The sequence below is a fragment of the Oxyura jamaicensis genome, chromosome 1 (assembly GCF_011077185.1).
Source record: "Oxyura jamaicensis isolate SHBP4307 breed ruddy duck chromosome 1, BPBGC_Ojam_1.0, whole genome shotgun sequence".
In the NCBI taxonomy this organism is placed as follows: Eukaryota; Metazoa; Chordata; class Aves; order Anseriformes; family Anatidae; genus Oxyura; species Oxyura jamaicensis.
Window position 1 is genome coordinate 5,939,791 of NC_048893.1, and position 14,621 is coordinate 5,954,411.

General features: G+C 44.4%; 1 protein-coding gene and 1 long non-coding RNA gene across 5 annotated transcripts in view; both read left to right on the plus strand.

Moving 5' to 3' along the window:
- Positions 1-565: 565 nt before the first annotated feature.
- The window catches only part of CAMK1D (calcium/calmodulin dependent protein kinase ID), a 217,690-nt gene continuing 203,634 nt past the window's right edge, over positions 566-14,621 (plus strand). For all 4 annotated transcript variants that reach the window (XM_035317413.1, XM_035317419.1, XM_035317399.1 and 1 more), the window contains exon 1: positions 566-945. In XM_035317413.1, coding sequence (XP_035173304.1) covers positions 854-945 — 92 coding nt within the window. In that variant the 5' untranslated portion in view covers positions 566-853. The remainder of the gene's footprint in view (positions 946-14,621) is intronic.
- LOC118161787 lies at positions 955-3,089 on the plus strand. Its single transcript, XR_004748168.1, has 2 exons — positions 955-2,525; positions 2,556-3,089. It is a non-coding gene; the product is annotated as an uncharacterized LOC118161787 (long non-coding RNA).

The window sequence follows — 14,621 nt, forward strand, 5'->3', positions numbered from 1 at the left end:
CCGGCCGCCTGCGGTGTGGCTTTTAATTTTTTTCCCCCTGCTTTCCTTTTTTTTTTTTTTTTTTTTTTTTTTTCTCTTTGCTTTCCCTCCCCTCCCGTTTGACGTGCGCGGTTTTGGTGCAATGCGAATTATCTCCAGTCATTCAGTCAGGAGGGGCAGCGCCAGGCGGCAGAGCAGCGGCGGGGCTGCCTTCTCCTCCTCCTCCTCTTCTTCCTCCTCCTCTTCTTCCTCCTCCTCCCACTGCTTCTCTTCTTCCTCCTCCTCCCATTGCCATAACAACCGCGCACAGCCGCACCGCGCCCGGGAGGCTCGGAGCATCCAAAGGGGCCCCCGCACGCCTTGCTTGGGGACAGCGGGGGGGTAGGGAGGGGGGGGGAAATCAGTGACCTCCCTCAAAAAAAAGAAAAAAAAAAGAAAAAGAAAAAAAAAAAGGGGGACTTTTCCTCCCGGGGTGGGGGGACCAAAGTGTCCCTGAGGGTGCGGAAGGAGAGGGGGGGGACACGGGGCAGCCCCGGGGGTGGCACGGGGAGGGGCGAGGAGGGGGGAGGACGAGGGGAAGGGGGGGGGGGGGGGGCAGAGAAAGTTGGGAGGAAATAGCCCAGGAAAAGTGGCACTCGTGGAGCCCGCCGGAGCGCGGAGGAAATAAAAGCGGCGGCGGGCAGGAAGTGTGAGGAGGAGGAGGAGGAGGAGGAGGAAGGGGAGAAGGAGGAGGAGAAGAAGGAGGAGGAGGAGGAGGAAGAGCCGGCAGAGGCAGCAGCAGCAGCCGCTGCTTTCTCAGAAGAGAAAGCAAAAGCCGCAGGCGGCTCGGTGCCGCCCGGCATCTGCGGGGTGCGCGGGGCTGCGCGGAGCGGCCATGGCCCGGGAGAACGGGGACGGCGGCGGCTCCTGGAAGAAGCAGGCGGAGGACATCAAGAAGATCTTCGAGTTCAAGGAGACGCTGGGGACGTAGGTGGCGGGGAGCGGAGCGGGGCGGGAGGCGCCGTCCCTGCGCTGCGCGGGATTTGCGCGGGGGGGAATTGCGCGGGGGGCTGCCGCCGGGGTGGCTCTGAGCATCCCGCACGGCACCGAGCCGGGGAGGTTTGGGGATCCCGGGACAAACGGCACCGGGGGGTTGGTAGGAGGTGAGGGATGAGGCTGGCTGCGGGGCAGGCGGCTGGGCTACCCCCCCAAAAATATATTGAAAAAAAAAAAAAAGAACAACAAAAAGAGAAAAGAAAAAGAAAAAGAAAAAGAGAAAAGAAAGAGAAAAGAAAAAGAGAAAAGAAAACAAAAAAAGAAAAAGAAAAAAAGAAAAAGGAAAGAAAAAAAGAAAAAATAGAAAAAGGAAAAAGATGAAAAAGGAAAAAGAAAAAAAGAAAGGAAAAAAATAAAGAAAAAAAGACACCCCCCCTCGGTTTAAAATGTTAATAGGATGGGGAGATGGGGAAAGGCTTTTTCTTGACGGTGCCACTGTAAATAAATGCGGTCTGACTTGCATGCTGTCCCCTAAAGCCGATGGCTGCATCTATTCGTGGACAGACGAGCAGAAATAATCGGAGTGGATTGGATGTGTTTTAGCTACGATGCTTAACTGTTGTTGGGCTTTATTTCTGTTATTTATAGTGGCGGGGCATAAAGATTAGTAAAACGTTAGCTTTTTCTTTTTTTTTTCTTTCTTTTTTTTTTTTTTTTTTTTCGGAAGGCTCAGAATAAACATGCGCAGATGGTGGAAGGGAGCAGGGTGCAGGCTGATGCTTTTTTGGCTGAGCGGGGAGTTTTATTTCTGTTGAGAGAAATTTTCGCTCATCGGATGTTGTAGAGGCAGAGAGCCGCGGTTGCTGGGGAAGGGCAGGGTGCGTGCTGCCGTGTGGGTGGGTGAGGACGTGAACGCTGGGTTGTACGGGACGGGTGCTTTATTGCCATGTCCCCTCCTGGTGCAAATTCAACTTTGAGCACATCTCTAAGCAAAGCATCGCTGAGCCCAAACAGCACGTTTCGTGCTTTGCGTGCCACTTCCAAAACACGGCTGAACAAGTTTCGGCCGTAATATTTCAGTTTCTTTCTGCTTCCAAGGGAGGGCTCTCTACAAACGGAGTATTTCTGCTTCTGCTCATTTCCTACATACCAAGTGCGAGTGAGAAGCGGGCTGAGTGCTTGATGTGGAGGGGGGTCACGCACCCTTGTGGGGATGAGCATGGTGTGGAAACACTGCCCAGATGGTGACATTCGTGTCTGCCCAGGGCTCTGAAGATGCAAGGTGAGGTGTCCCTGAGGGTCGTGTCCCTGCCTGTCACCTTCAGCACCTTCCTGAGCAGAAGTGTGTGGGGAAGGCAAGTCCGAATGCCAGGAGATTCATGGGAGCAGCAGGACGGTTTTCTGTGATTTCCATCACACAGTCCCGTGTTATCTTCCCACCTGTGGTGTATGAAGCATCTGCGAGGGTCAACTTGCACCTTTAGAGAGGTCCAGAGAGAATGAAAGCCGTGGACTTGGTGGGTATCCCACTGGAGTTGACAGGAGCAGCCGTAGGTCCCAAGGTAGGTAGAGTTTTGCTGTGCACATTGCGATGTGCACAGAGTAGGTAGCGTTCATCGTTGTGCACATTAGGATGGCTGTTGCAAATGAAATCCATTCACCATGACCATTTAGTGCCTCACACTCTTAAACATCATCGCAGCAAGGCCTTTGAGATGAGAGGGCAAGCTGTAAGGCTTTAAAACATGACCTAACACAGTATAGAAATTTCAGAGAATTAAATTAACTGCATCGCAAGCCCGTGCCTGTCTATAGGAAACAGAGCTGTTCTTTTTTCCCATACACAGGGACATTATTTCTGGGTGTAGGTGCATTTACCAGCCTGCACCTCAGTTGCCTCCTGGCTGTGTGCTCCCGAGTCACGGAGGGCAGACCAGGCAGATTAAGGAGATGTGGATGTGAGTTTTGGATCTGCTGTAAAACTTGTCAGAAATTGAGGCCATTACTGTGCAAATCATTAAAGGATTTCTTCAGTTCCCACTGAGGCCAGCCAAGGTCTGTTCACTGACCCCAGCAGCAGATACACGGGAGCACAAACCCTAGGACACATTCAGAGTTATTGATAGGAAAAAAAATAAAGAGGAATTAAGCAAAAGTCTAAATACCTTTAGAGCATCTGGACCAAAAAGCTTTCTTCTAGCTTTATTTAGGAGCAGGGATAAAATCTGCTTTGATCCCTCCTGCAGTGTAATGCTGAACTGTGTTGGACATGCATCAGTCGATCTCATCAGTTAATAGATTTTTCTCTAGCACGGCTGGGGCTCGGAGTGAAGAACCCGGAGTCTTGGCTGAGGTGTGCTGGATTAGGGTCGTGGCTGTGTTTTGCATTGCCCTGCTGCCTTCCCTCTCAGCACCTTTAGCAGAGAAGCAGCCCTTTTTCCTCTAATCTCTGCAGCTGTCTTAACTCACTCTGATCAAATTAGCTACAGTAAAATAAAAAGATAAAGAACCCTAAATCAGGGAATAAAGTCAGGGAAATCTTAAAAACATTACGTGAAGTGCATGGATTTGTGAATGTTTAATCCTTGTGTGTACTCTATTAATGATTTTCTCTCTGAAAGGAATCTTTCATTTGAATTATAGTTTTTTACCAGGTCTTTAGCATGTGGAGAGATGAAATTGCTGGAATTATTAAAAAGATCATAACTCAGTTAATCACGATAGCATTTGTGCTTCAAGGAACCTCTAATGAGTACCCAGCTCTTTTCCAGAGTAGCACTATGGCAGGAATTAATTATTTACATGTCCCTGTAAGTCATGTCCAATCATATTGATAATGAAATAAGCATCCTGAATTGGACACCACCTCCAGAAGTAGGAAAGTGACCTTTTACACCCAAAGAAATGCTTCCTTCGGTGGCTAAGGTCCCTGCTGTTTGCTCTGCTCGGTGCTGGTGGCAGTAGGATTTCTCAGTGATGCGCCTAGCTCAGGTGGTACTGAACCCCGGGAATGGCTGCAGCCTCCCACAGGCACATTTTTTGTTTTATTTTCCCTCATAAAGAGAATTTTGGTTTTACATCTCAGCTTCCCTGGTGACTGTGGAAGTGGGAAGAGGGATGGAGGAAAGGATTTAAGGCAGATGTCGGGGAAGGGCAGTATAAGCAGAGGTGGAAGGAAAAAGGGGAAGGAAGCAGAAAATTGAAGGGGGGTGGGGTGGGAAAGTTGAGAAACTGAAGACATGAGACTCTTTTTTGTTCTGTATTTACACAGTCCCTAAGCATGTGTGATCTTAGGTTTGCAATTGCATTCTCTTGGGTATCAGGGTATCAACAAACTATTTTGGTCATATTACTCATGAAAATATAACAAAAGAAATGTGGGCAATACGCTGATAAAATGCGGTTCAGTTCTGTGGTCTTTACATACAATTCCTCTTAGCCTCCAAACTTGGGCTTTCTGTTTTGTGCTTGAATTTTGTGGCCATGGGAGCTGTGGTCCTGATTCACCCTAGGGCTGCTCCGGCTTTGTGATGCAGGTCCACTTATAACTACGGCAGCACAGCAGTGAATCGTGCTCTGCATTAGCAGCTTTGGTGCAGGAAACTGGACCTGGTCACTTCTGAGAATTGAAACTGAGGTTACAGATCCCGAGAAAGTAGCTAGGAAGGAAAACACAAAGCAAATCAAGGATAAAATAAAATCACAGTGGCGGGCCAGGTGCTCAGCAGTTGCAAATTTGAGTCTTTTCCAAGTTGAAACAGGTAGGCTTGAAGAAAGAAGAGGATCTGATTAGCTGCTTATCTTCTTAAATTTCCACGAATTCACCTATTCTAGCTCTGCTCAATTCACAAGCCTGCCTGGAGAGGGGAATTTCTGTCCCTGGGAGACGTGAAGTTTCACAATAGCAGGAATCTGATCAGAGGTCACCAAAATATTATTTTCTCTCCACGTTTAACTGATATTATATCTAAAGCATTTTGAAACTAAGATTTTGATGTTTTGAGAAGTAATGTTATACAATGCTATCCGCCAGCTGAACAGAGGAAAGCCCTGATCATTCGGTCCATCTAATCGGATCAGGCTGGCATTTCTAAGATATCTGTCATTAGGCCTTATTGACATTCGAGTTATGATGAAGTTATCTAATTTAGAAAGGCTCAGGCTTAGTATCTGTGGAAATATTTGTGTTGTCCGTAAAACTGCCACAGTAGACTCCTTACAGCTTCGTAATTATAACGTAGGGAGTTGCAAAGATGTAGCCACAACATACTAGTGGCTGGGTGGGAAGACAAGTGCACTGCAATGATGTCTCCAGTACTTTTAAAAAATATAGTACAGAGAAAACTATAGGCGGTTCTGTTTTTCTTAGAGGATCTATTGTAATTTTTGGTTCCTCCACGTCCTGTGTCTCTTCCATAGTCTTACATCACCCGATGGGCTCCTGGTGCTCTGCACGACACTTTTATGCACCCGTAGGGTGCTTGTTTGCGATGTGAGATACAGTCACATCTGCCCTCACATCTATTTTCCTTCTCACACATTGTCCCAAACTCTTGTGCTCTGTCTTCAGTGTTTTTGTCCTCTCATGTCCTTCGTCATGTCCACCCCAGTCTCATGCTGACACCCAGGCTTGTCCTGAGCAGCTCTGCCTCATGCTCCCTTCTGCTCTTGGCTGCTCAGACCCTCACGGGGGACAAGGCTGATGGAGATGACATTGTGCCCAACTCAGGCCAAGCATTCAGCCTTGTCTGCCACTGGGGATTTGCAGAAGATGAGTGCAAGAATGTGCTTGTGGTAAAGACGGGTCCTGGCAAAGGTTCTCCAGCTGTTTGAGATCCTGTGAAGAGAGGAGGTGCTGGGAGGTGCCATTAGGTTCAAGATCTGGTTGCCTCTATTCAAAGACCTTCCCTTCTCATCAGCCGGGTGCCAAAACCACCAGTTATTGTAATCAACCACTTGTCATATTCAATACAACAAATCATACTGGATAGCTCATTAACTTCAGGCATCGTGTGAGTTACCCAGTTGTTTTTCCCTTTTGATTTTGGGGATTCTCAAGACTTAAAGAAATGCTTTTATTTATATTCTTGAAAATCTTGATATTTGGGCTTTCTCTGGCTGTGAAGACTGAAGAGTGTCTGCTTTCCATGTTTGTGCTCACATTGCGAGTAATTTCTGCCTCTCTCTTACGGCTCCCCGGTGAGGCAGCAGTGACTATGTCAGACTGTTTCATCCACTTCTGTTCAGAATTTGTCTGGTTTTTAATTAAATTAAGGAAACATTTCACAGTGAAAAATATCTTGAAGGGAGAAAATACAGGGTTCCAAAGGGCTGAGGTTAAGGCTTGTGTTTCCAGTAGGAAGGCTGATCAACCACTGGGACAAATTATGAAGGCAAGTGGTTCTCTTCTGCTCCAGGAGGAGCTGCTGGGAGAAGTCCTTTTGCCATCTGAAAGCTCTCAGGTTTTGTGCAGAAATCACCAGACAAAAGCCGCTTGCCCATGGTTATAGGGGAGGACATTTCACAGTCTTTTTGACCTTAAAATCTGTGGCTCTGGGAAGCCTACCATCAAAACCATGGGATTAGGGATAATGAGAGGTGTGTGGTACCTCCAGCACCTCTCCAGCATCTCTGGGAGGAGGAGAAAAAGCGGAGATCCAGATATAGATACGAATGTTTAACTGAATGCTGTGAAACAACTAAGATATTTTGGCTTGTAGAGAAGGTAGAGAAACGAGAAAAATACTGAGATGACTCCTTTAGGGTGACATATTTGTTTTAAACTAAGGAATCCTCACTGCTATCATGTGATGTAGTTTTATTATCCAGTGTTCCTGCAGGCTTAAAAATTACTTGTCCCGGTATTTGCAGTGTGAATTGTAGTATCTTATGATGTAGATTGTTGGTCTCCCTTGAAGCATTATAGAAAATAGCAGGTTTGAGTGTTCAGCTGGAACTGAAATGGGAAAAAAAAAGGAAAGTAAGATGGCCAACTGATTTAAAGGCTGAGCGAGAGGACTGGGAAAAAGTCCGCAGCCACTGGTGATTTTCACAGCTCTCCAAGTGTGCTTCACAGGTGCATTTTGGACACTGCTTATTTGGAACAACAGGGTAGCATAAAGGTCAATTTTCTTTTGTTGACTAAAAATAAGATTCCAAAATCCTCAATAGCCAGAGGGTTTCAAGAAAATACATCATTTTGAGGACAGCCAGTTTGCTGCGTTGATGTTTGGGCTGGGATGGAGTGTTTGAGAGGGATTGGAGACCTGCTGGAGTGTGTGGAGCTGAACCCAGCTCTTTGGAGTCCCATAGTAATCCTTGAACCAAAAGTCTATTCTTCCCATCACAGTCACAACACGGTGGGTGTGAGAGCCTTCTTCTCTGCAGCTCCTGCCATCTGGAGAAGCCTGTCTGCTTCCTTCACCCTCCATCTGCTTTCACATGGGAGCTGAAATACCTCCTTATCCATTTTTTTCCTTCCTTTCTCTTTCTTTTTCTCTCTTCCTCTGTGACTGACCTCAATTATTTCTGCTGCCCCTTGCACATGATTCTGTGTACTATGTGCAGAATATTGGTTGGAGTTATTTAATCCTTTCATGCATCCAAAGATGCAATTTATATTGAATAAAGTTGTATTGTTTTGGCTTGTCTGACAATAACAAACATTTATAATAGGATTCTGAATTTATTGCCAGTAATGGTATTCACTTAACTGGTGAGTCACAGTTTATGTTCATGATTACTTAATAGGACCTAATTTTCTAGTCATTTTAGATAGCATGAAAACAAGTTGGAACTAAAAAGGTGCTGTTAGTAAACAGGTAATGAGTGAAAGGAGGGAGAAAAAGTTCCTTGGGGCATCCATCTGTCATTTTTCGTTGGAATTCAAGCCACCTTGTATTGCAGTGGCTTTCTGTAAATAATAATTAACAACAATAACAATAATTTGCAAACTTGTGTGTGTGTGATCGGGCTGTTCTGGAATGACAAATAGCTCAGCAATCAGAATATTTATCTTTTATAGAAATCATACTGTTCCTTAAACCTTTCTGTCAAATCTTAGCACTGATATGCTTTTGTATTCTCTGACTTGGCAGTTCCTGTAATTTTCCTCTGAATGTTGTGTCAATCACTTTAAAAAAAAAACACATAAATAACAGATTGTTAATAAACTTTTCAAGGCCCTTCACTGCTGTTTTTATGTTGAAAGCTGTGTATTGAGCCTTGTGCCAGAATTACTCACCAAACAGATTGTATGAGGTTAAATTAAAATAATACTTTTTAGCAGATTTTCTTTTGGCTGAATTAAAACACTGATTTTTTTTTTTCCTAATTAGTTAATTAATTAATTTAACACTGACTGTGCTAAGAGAAAGCTACTGGGAAGCTCTCTTGGATTTGCTCTGTGTGCAGAACAGCTGAGCACAGGGCTGTAGAACCTCTGTAACAATAGATCACTGATTTTGCTTGCTCTTTTCCTGGGCAATTTAATATGCTAGATTTAAAAACACCAAGTGCTTTGGACAAGAGGACTACATAGCCACAAAGATAGTTCCTAAAATACCTTTTTCAAGGGTCGAAAGGGGAAGAGATGAGTGAGAGAAAACAGGCTGGCTCAGCTGTATTTTGATTTTTGTTTGGATGTTCATACATTACAAAACTGAACTAAATTAAACAGTTTCAGTCATGTTCTGGTTTCCAGGAAGGACCAAAGGGAGGTTCTTTTAACAATGCAAATAAAGGCGAGCATTTACCATTGGCAGCAACAGGGCAAGGCACCTCTCCCCCAGACCCTTTGCATGTGCACACTTGCTTGCCACGCATTCTGCTCCTAATGCTCTTCCTGATTTAGGCTGACTATTTGAAGGTGGGTTTTTCAAGCCTGAGTGACAGAAATTTGGGGATTACATCAGATGCATGTTTCAGAATACAAGACCTAGAAGCTTCATCCATAGCTGGCAGGAGTGGAGCAAGGTCAGAAGAGGAAAGTCTAATGTCTGAGAACATTTAACCTCTGTGTCTCTTTTTTTGAGGGTCGATGTGGCGGTTCAGACTTCACATGTAAGAAGAATTACATCCTCTGATTACCAGCAGTGGGGTGTGAAGGTTTGCAGGTCTTCCCAGGAGCTTCAAACCAAGGGCTGGATATTAGAAAGAACTTCTTTACCAAAAGGGTTGTTAGGCATTGCAGTGGGCTGCCCAGGGAAGTGGTTGAGTCACCATCCCTCGAGGTCTTTAAAAGACGTTTAGATGTAGAGCTTAGGGATATGGTTTAGTGGAGGACTTGTTAGTGTTAGGTCAGAGGTTGGACTCGGTGATCTTGGAGGTGTCTTCCAACCTAGACTATTCTGTGATTCTGTGATTCTGTTTCTCAGGCATGATCATCGTTAAGATGATGATTCAGTATCATCCAGTGCTGCAGAGTGGTTCTGTGATGTTGACATGTTTTAGCTGAGCAGCGTGTTTAAAACCTTCCCCCTGACCTGATGGCACGTGCATTTGAGGAATGTGGTTGCCCATCTCCCACCAGATACATCAGGGTTGCAGAAATGCCTGGGTTTTTGTGGGTAGTGCAACATAAACTCACGTAGCCACTCACGCTTGGTTGGAAAGATTTGCAAAATGTGAAAATACAGTGTGTTTTTTAGATTTGGACACTAGCAAGTGAAATATGAAGGGTGTAAATACTTTTTGTATTTTTTTTTTTTAAATTTATTTATATGACTTTTGTTGGCCTCTACAGAGACTAGGCTCTGTTGTGCTATGAATTCTACAAGCAACAGAGTGAAAGACAGCTCCTACCCAGAAGAACTTGAAATTTAAATAAATAAGACAAAAAAGCTAACACATCTTTGTTGAAGACGAGGCAGTGTGTCAGCTGTAAAACGCAGAGCTGCGCCTGAATCTTAACTCCAGCCTTATGCAAAGGGTCGTCTTGCTTCTTTCAGCTTCTGTCAGCAGCAGCTTCTTCAGAATGTATTTATTTCTTTGTGAGTCACCCAGGGGCATCACAAATAATTAGTTTTTACTAGTTAAGGTTTGTAGAAGGCTTTGAAGATGCAGAGTGCTGTGCCTATGTTGTTGGTAACAGCATGGGTGTGTTATTGCCGTGTTGTATCATGGATGCTCAGAGCAACTGAGGTTTTCCCAGGGCTTTAAAGCATTGGAGAAGACCAGGCTGCTCTTGGGGCAACATGGGATTGCTTCAGGGCCCGTGGTGGTCTCTGGTGGTGGCATTTCCCAAGGGTTGCTTTGCATCATTGATCTTTTTCCAGCATTTTTTGCCACTTCTATGCAGCATAGCCCAAAGCGGAGTCAAGCATCAAAACCAGACTCACTAGCTATTACCACCATTCCCTCCATGTTGGGTAGAGGCTCAAAAGAGGGAAACTTTTTGATGAAAACCTGCTGAAAAAGCCAAACGAAATAGAAATCCCCCAAAATGATCTATAGGGAGGCTGGGTGGGGAGAGAAGAGTCCTTGGAGAATGTGCAGCCACACAGGAATCTCCTAGGGAAGGCAGAGCTTGTAATCAAACTCATCTGTGGTTGAGAGAGCCTGTTGGAGCATCCCTTCACTATTATTTGGAGTAGGCTTGGAGATTTCCTTCCACTGTTCACTCTTATGTTCTGCTGCCTCTCAGCTTAAGCAAATTACTACAATATACCTATCCATGAGGCCTGCAGCGTTTTGGAAATTTCAGGCACAGTGCTTGGAGTGCTTTGGAAATTTCAGGCACAGCGCGGAGTGCTTGGTGTGTGCTGTCAGTGGCAGAAGACACTGGGAACATGTTAATCTTGTTTTGTGCTCCCTCCTTAGTTTTTTTTACAGAGTACTTGAACAAATTAAAAGGCTTCATCTTTTACTTGAGGACATTTTGAAGGTGGGGCATGAGATATCTAAAAGACTATCTAAAGCTCTGGGATCATTGTGAGTCTCACACCTCTGCCTTAATGGGATTTCCTGCTTTAGGGGTGTAGTTAATTTGTTCAAGAGACAGAATATTTTTGAAGGGAAAATCTGACACCATTGAGTTTCTCCTTGGGTTGATAATTGCCACAAAAACACCACCCCCTCTGAGTCCAAGCCACCCTGTTTTGATACACCTTCCCTAGCATAATTACATAGCAACCTGAATATTGCAAAGCAAACAAGCTCTCCTTCCCAACACAAAATCCTCCCAAACATTAAAACCCAACAAAACAAACGCATAAACCCATCTACTAGAGGGCTGCTGCATATGCACGTCCTTCTGCAGGGAGAGAACATGGAAGCAAATAAAATGCGACACCTTAGCTGAGTTGCTCGATGCACCATGGGAAGATGCTTAGATAAAAACACACATAGGACAGAAAAATGGTCTGGCTCCTGTTGGCCATATTACTCAGGTACTGGGGCATAAGAGGAATAAATTAGAACAAGGGAAATGTATCATGCCCAAGACTTGATTCATAGATTTTTTTTTTTTAGGAAGCTGGATGGTGTATATATAGAAGGGATAGGATGCACCAAGAAATGAGATTAAAAAAAAAAACAAGCAGGGTTTTCAAAAGCATGCTGACACAGGACATAGATGTACTGTAGGCTGAAGGGAGGCTTCTGCTCTTGGGTACGTTCAGGTGTTTCTGGAGTAATTTTTTAACTGCCTAATTTTCCTGACAGAGGCTGTGTAAGTGTAATTTATGTTATAGACATAAATCCTATGCTCTTAAAAGAGAGACCCCCAAAAAAATCTCTTAGAGCTTTATGGGCAAGTCCATTGAATACAGTTTCTATTGTGATGGATCTTGTATTTTTAATGGAAAGAAAATCAATTGATTCTAGGATTTCTGAGTGACAGCTGAGATGGTTTGTACCCAGAGAGCAACCTGGTGCCCTTCTGGCACTACTGAAGGAGAATATAAAGAATATGAAAGCTGAGCACAAGTACATTCTGCAGGTGAGTGGAGCTGTGCCGAGGGGAACATCAAAAGGGAGAGGCTTGGGGCAAAGAATAGCAATGAGAGTTCAGCTACGGATCAAAGCCAAGAAAGAGATGTCTAAATTGAGGTGGGGTTTAGCCTAATTGACTTCCACAGACAGCTAGTCCCCCATGTTTTTTCATGTGACACCCAACTGCAAAAATTTGTAGCCACAGGTCCTTTGGGCACGATAGCTTGTACCTGGCACCAGGCAACTCTCTGTCATTTTCAGTCAAGGGCTACTGGAATTACCAGCAGCCTCAGTGCCTGTGTTTGCTCTGCTCTGATGCTGCAACATCTTCACATAGCATTGCCACATAGCTATGAAGAAGGTGTAGGAGTCCTTTATATATATATAGCTATATATAGTGGTATATATATACATTAAAACACTATTTATGTGGTGATGTATAGTGATATATAGTGCTATATACTGATATATAGTGCTAATTTCTTACTGCACAGCATGCTGTTTGGCTTCATTAATAAATTCACAGAGAACGACCTGTGCCGTTTTGTGAAAACTGTTTAAGAGCACCGTGGAGCAGAGTTAATATATTCTGCAGTCTGACTTTCACTTCTTATTGGGGTTACATTTAGGTGAAGGCAGGAGATTCATGACTGCTTGTATCACCTAAGCTTCATTATTCCTGGTACTGTCTCACCCAAAATTCAGTATGAGAATGTTTGCAGAGATGAGGTGATTTTTGTCCTTGGCTGCAAATTGACTTTAGCTAGTTTCTTAGTGCCTTTGTCTATGGCATGACTTATTGATAGATGTTTTTGTGATGCCTTATTTTTTTCTTCCATCTGCTGAGATGAGACTTGAATTCCACCAATGGCTCCATGTTTCTGCTGTCATTCACTAGATGGTTGCTTTCAGTGATGAAAGGGGGAAAACAGCTTCTTCTCGTGCTTTTCTCTTCGTCAGGATTTGGTAGTGCTGCCACAGCTGCTCAAATATGCAGTGTTTGTCCTTGCTCAGTTTGTGACCAGAGATGAAGAAAATCTCTCAGGGGTGGGAGGTCTTAGCTCTTTGATGCCCAAGGTCCCTCTGACTCTGTTTCTGAGACCCTTCTGATAGGTCTCTCTTAAATATTGGAATTAAAATGCTCGCTTTGCCCCACATTTAAACAGGAACTGAGTGGTGTTCCCTTGTTCATTTATCTAATGGGACCAAAAGCAGCCAGGAGAGAAGTGTGCAAGGTCCTTCCCTGGTGCCACAGCCGCATCCTGCAGGTGTGCACAGCCGGGAAGCACAGCTGGAATCCAGCACAGCTTCTTCCCGTGGGCCAGCCGAGGACTTGATTTGTTTGGGTAGCACACCTTTCACGCGGGGAAGTGAAAGCGGTGCGCAGCAGATGGAGTCTGTTTGAGCTCGCCGGGTGCAAACTTGACCTCAAGCGTGTGGAAGGTGAATGAACAAACACGGTGCTTGGTGCTAGCAGGTTTGTCTCCTGGGAGGTGGGCTACTTCTGTGGGTGGGGTGGTTGGTGATGCATCTTCACCAACCACATTTAACTCCTGCTTGCACCACTGCCTGCCAGCTGAAGGCAACTGCCTGTTGCCCTCTCTTGCAGCATGCTCAGGGCTTGCAAGGTCGTGTCGATTAGAAACCTGCTGTTCTAATGTCATTAGAGAGGCAGGTGCATTAATTTCTGTAACCAGTTCCCTTTTCTGCTATTATTTAAGCAATACCACTAGGGACATAACAGTGTCTTGGGTATTCTGGTACTTCAGCTAAAGGTGAAAAATGGAAGAGAGGGAGACTGATAGTAAATATATTATTTAAAAACACAGTTTTGCTTTTGAAAGGTGCCTGTAAAATGTCTTCCTAGAGGTTTCTGGATGTGTTGGCTTAGTGCTCTGAATAGATCTTCCTGAAGTCAGAGGGTAGCACACCAATGCACACCAGGTCTCTTTTCCTTCTGATTTCCTCTTAAATCATTTGCAGTGGTGCAAAGTGACTGTAAAATTCTGCCTTTGATGTGCACAGCTTGGAGGTTTTCCTCTGGGAGTCCAGAAGGGTCTATATTACTCAGCAGCAAGCTGGAACAGCAGCATTTTATGCTCCTTACATTTGGGTTTCAGATGGCAATATAAAATTACAAGACTGTGGAGAAACAGGTTGCGATTCCAGGCCAGAATAGGAAGGGGCTGTGCCTGTCCCCCGGGGCAGTTTACATCTTCTGCCAGCCCAGTTGTTTGCAGGGATGTGCCACAAATGTGTTTAGCAAAGTGATAGAGGTTAAAAATAACCTTCCAAAAAGGAGGCAGGGACAAGGGGACAAATACAAAGTTTTCCTTCTTTCCATTTCATAGAAGATATAAATCAGCAAAGAGGTGACTTTTTTTTTTTTTTTTTTTTTTTTTTTTTCTTTGTCTTGCATCGTTAAAAAATCATCAGCCACTGCACTGAAATAGTTTGCAAGAGCCACTTTGCTGGGAACAATATCTGAGTGAGAACAATAAAAAATTGGTAGATGCCAGGTCGAATTCGTGTGTCAGCAGTTGCTGAATTCAACTTAAGAGCTGTAAATGGAACCAATCATCATTTCTTAATGAGATATATGAGAACAAAGAATCACAATGCTTGAATAATCTGTCACATCTCCGTCAATGCTGCTTAAGCAATTATGCAGTTTGTTCAGTGGTTTGACAAGGTAACATGACAAAATCAATTTACAAAGCAGATTAAATATAAAT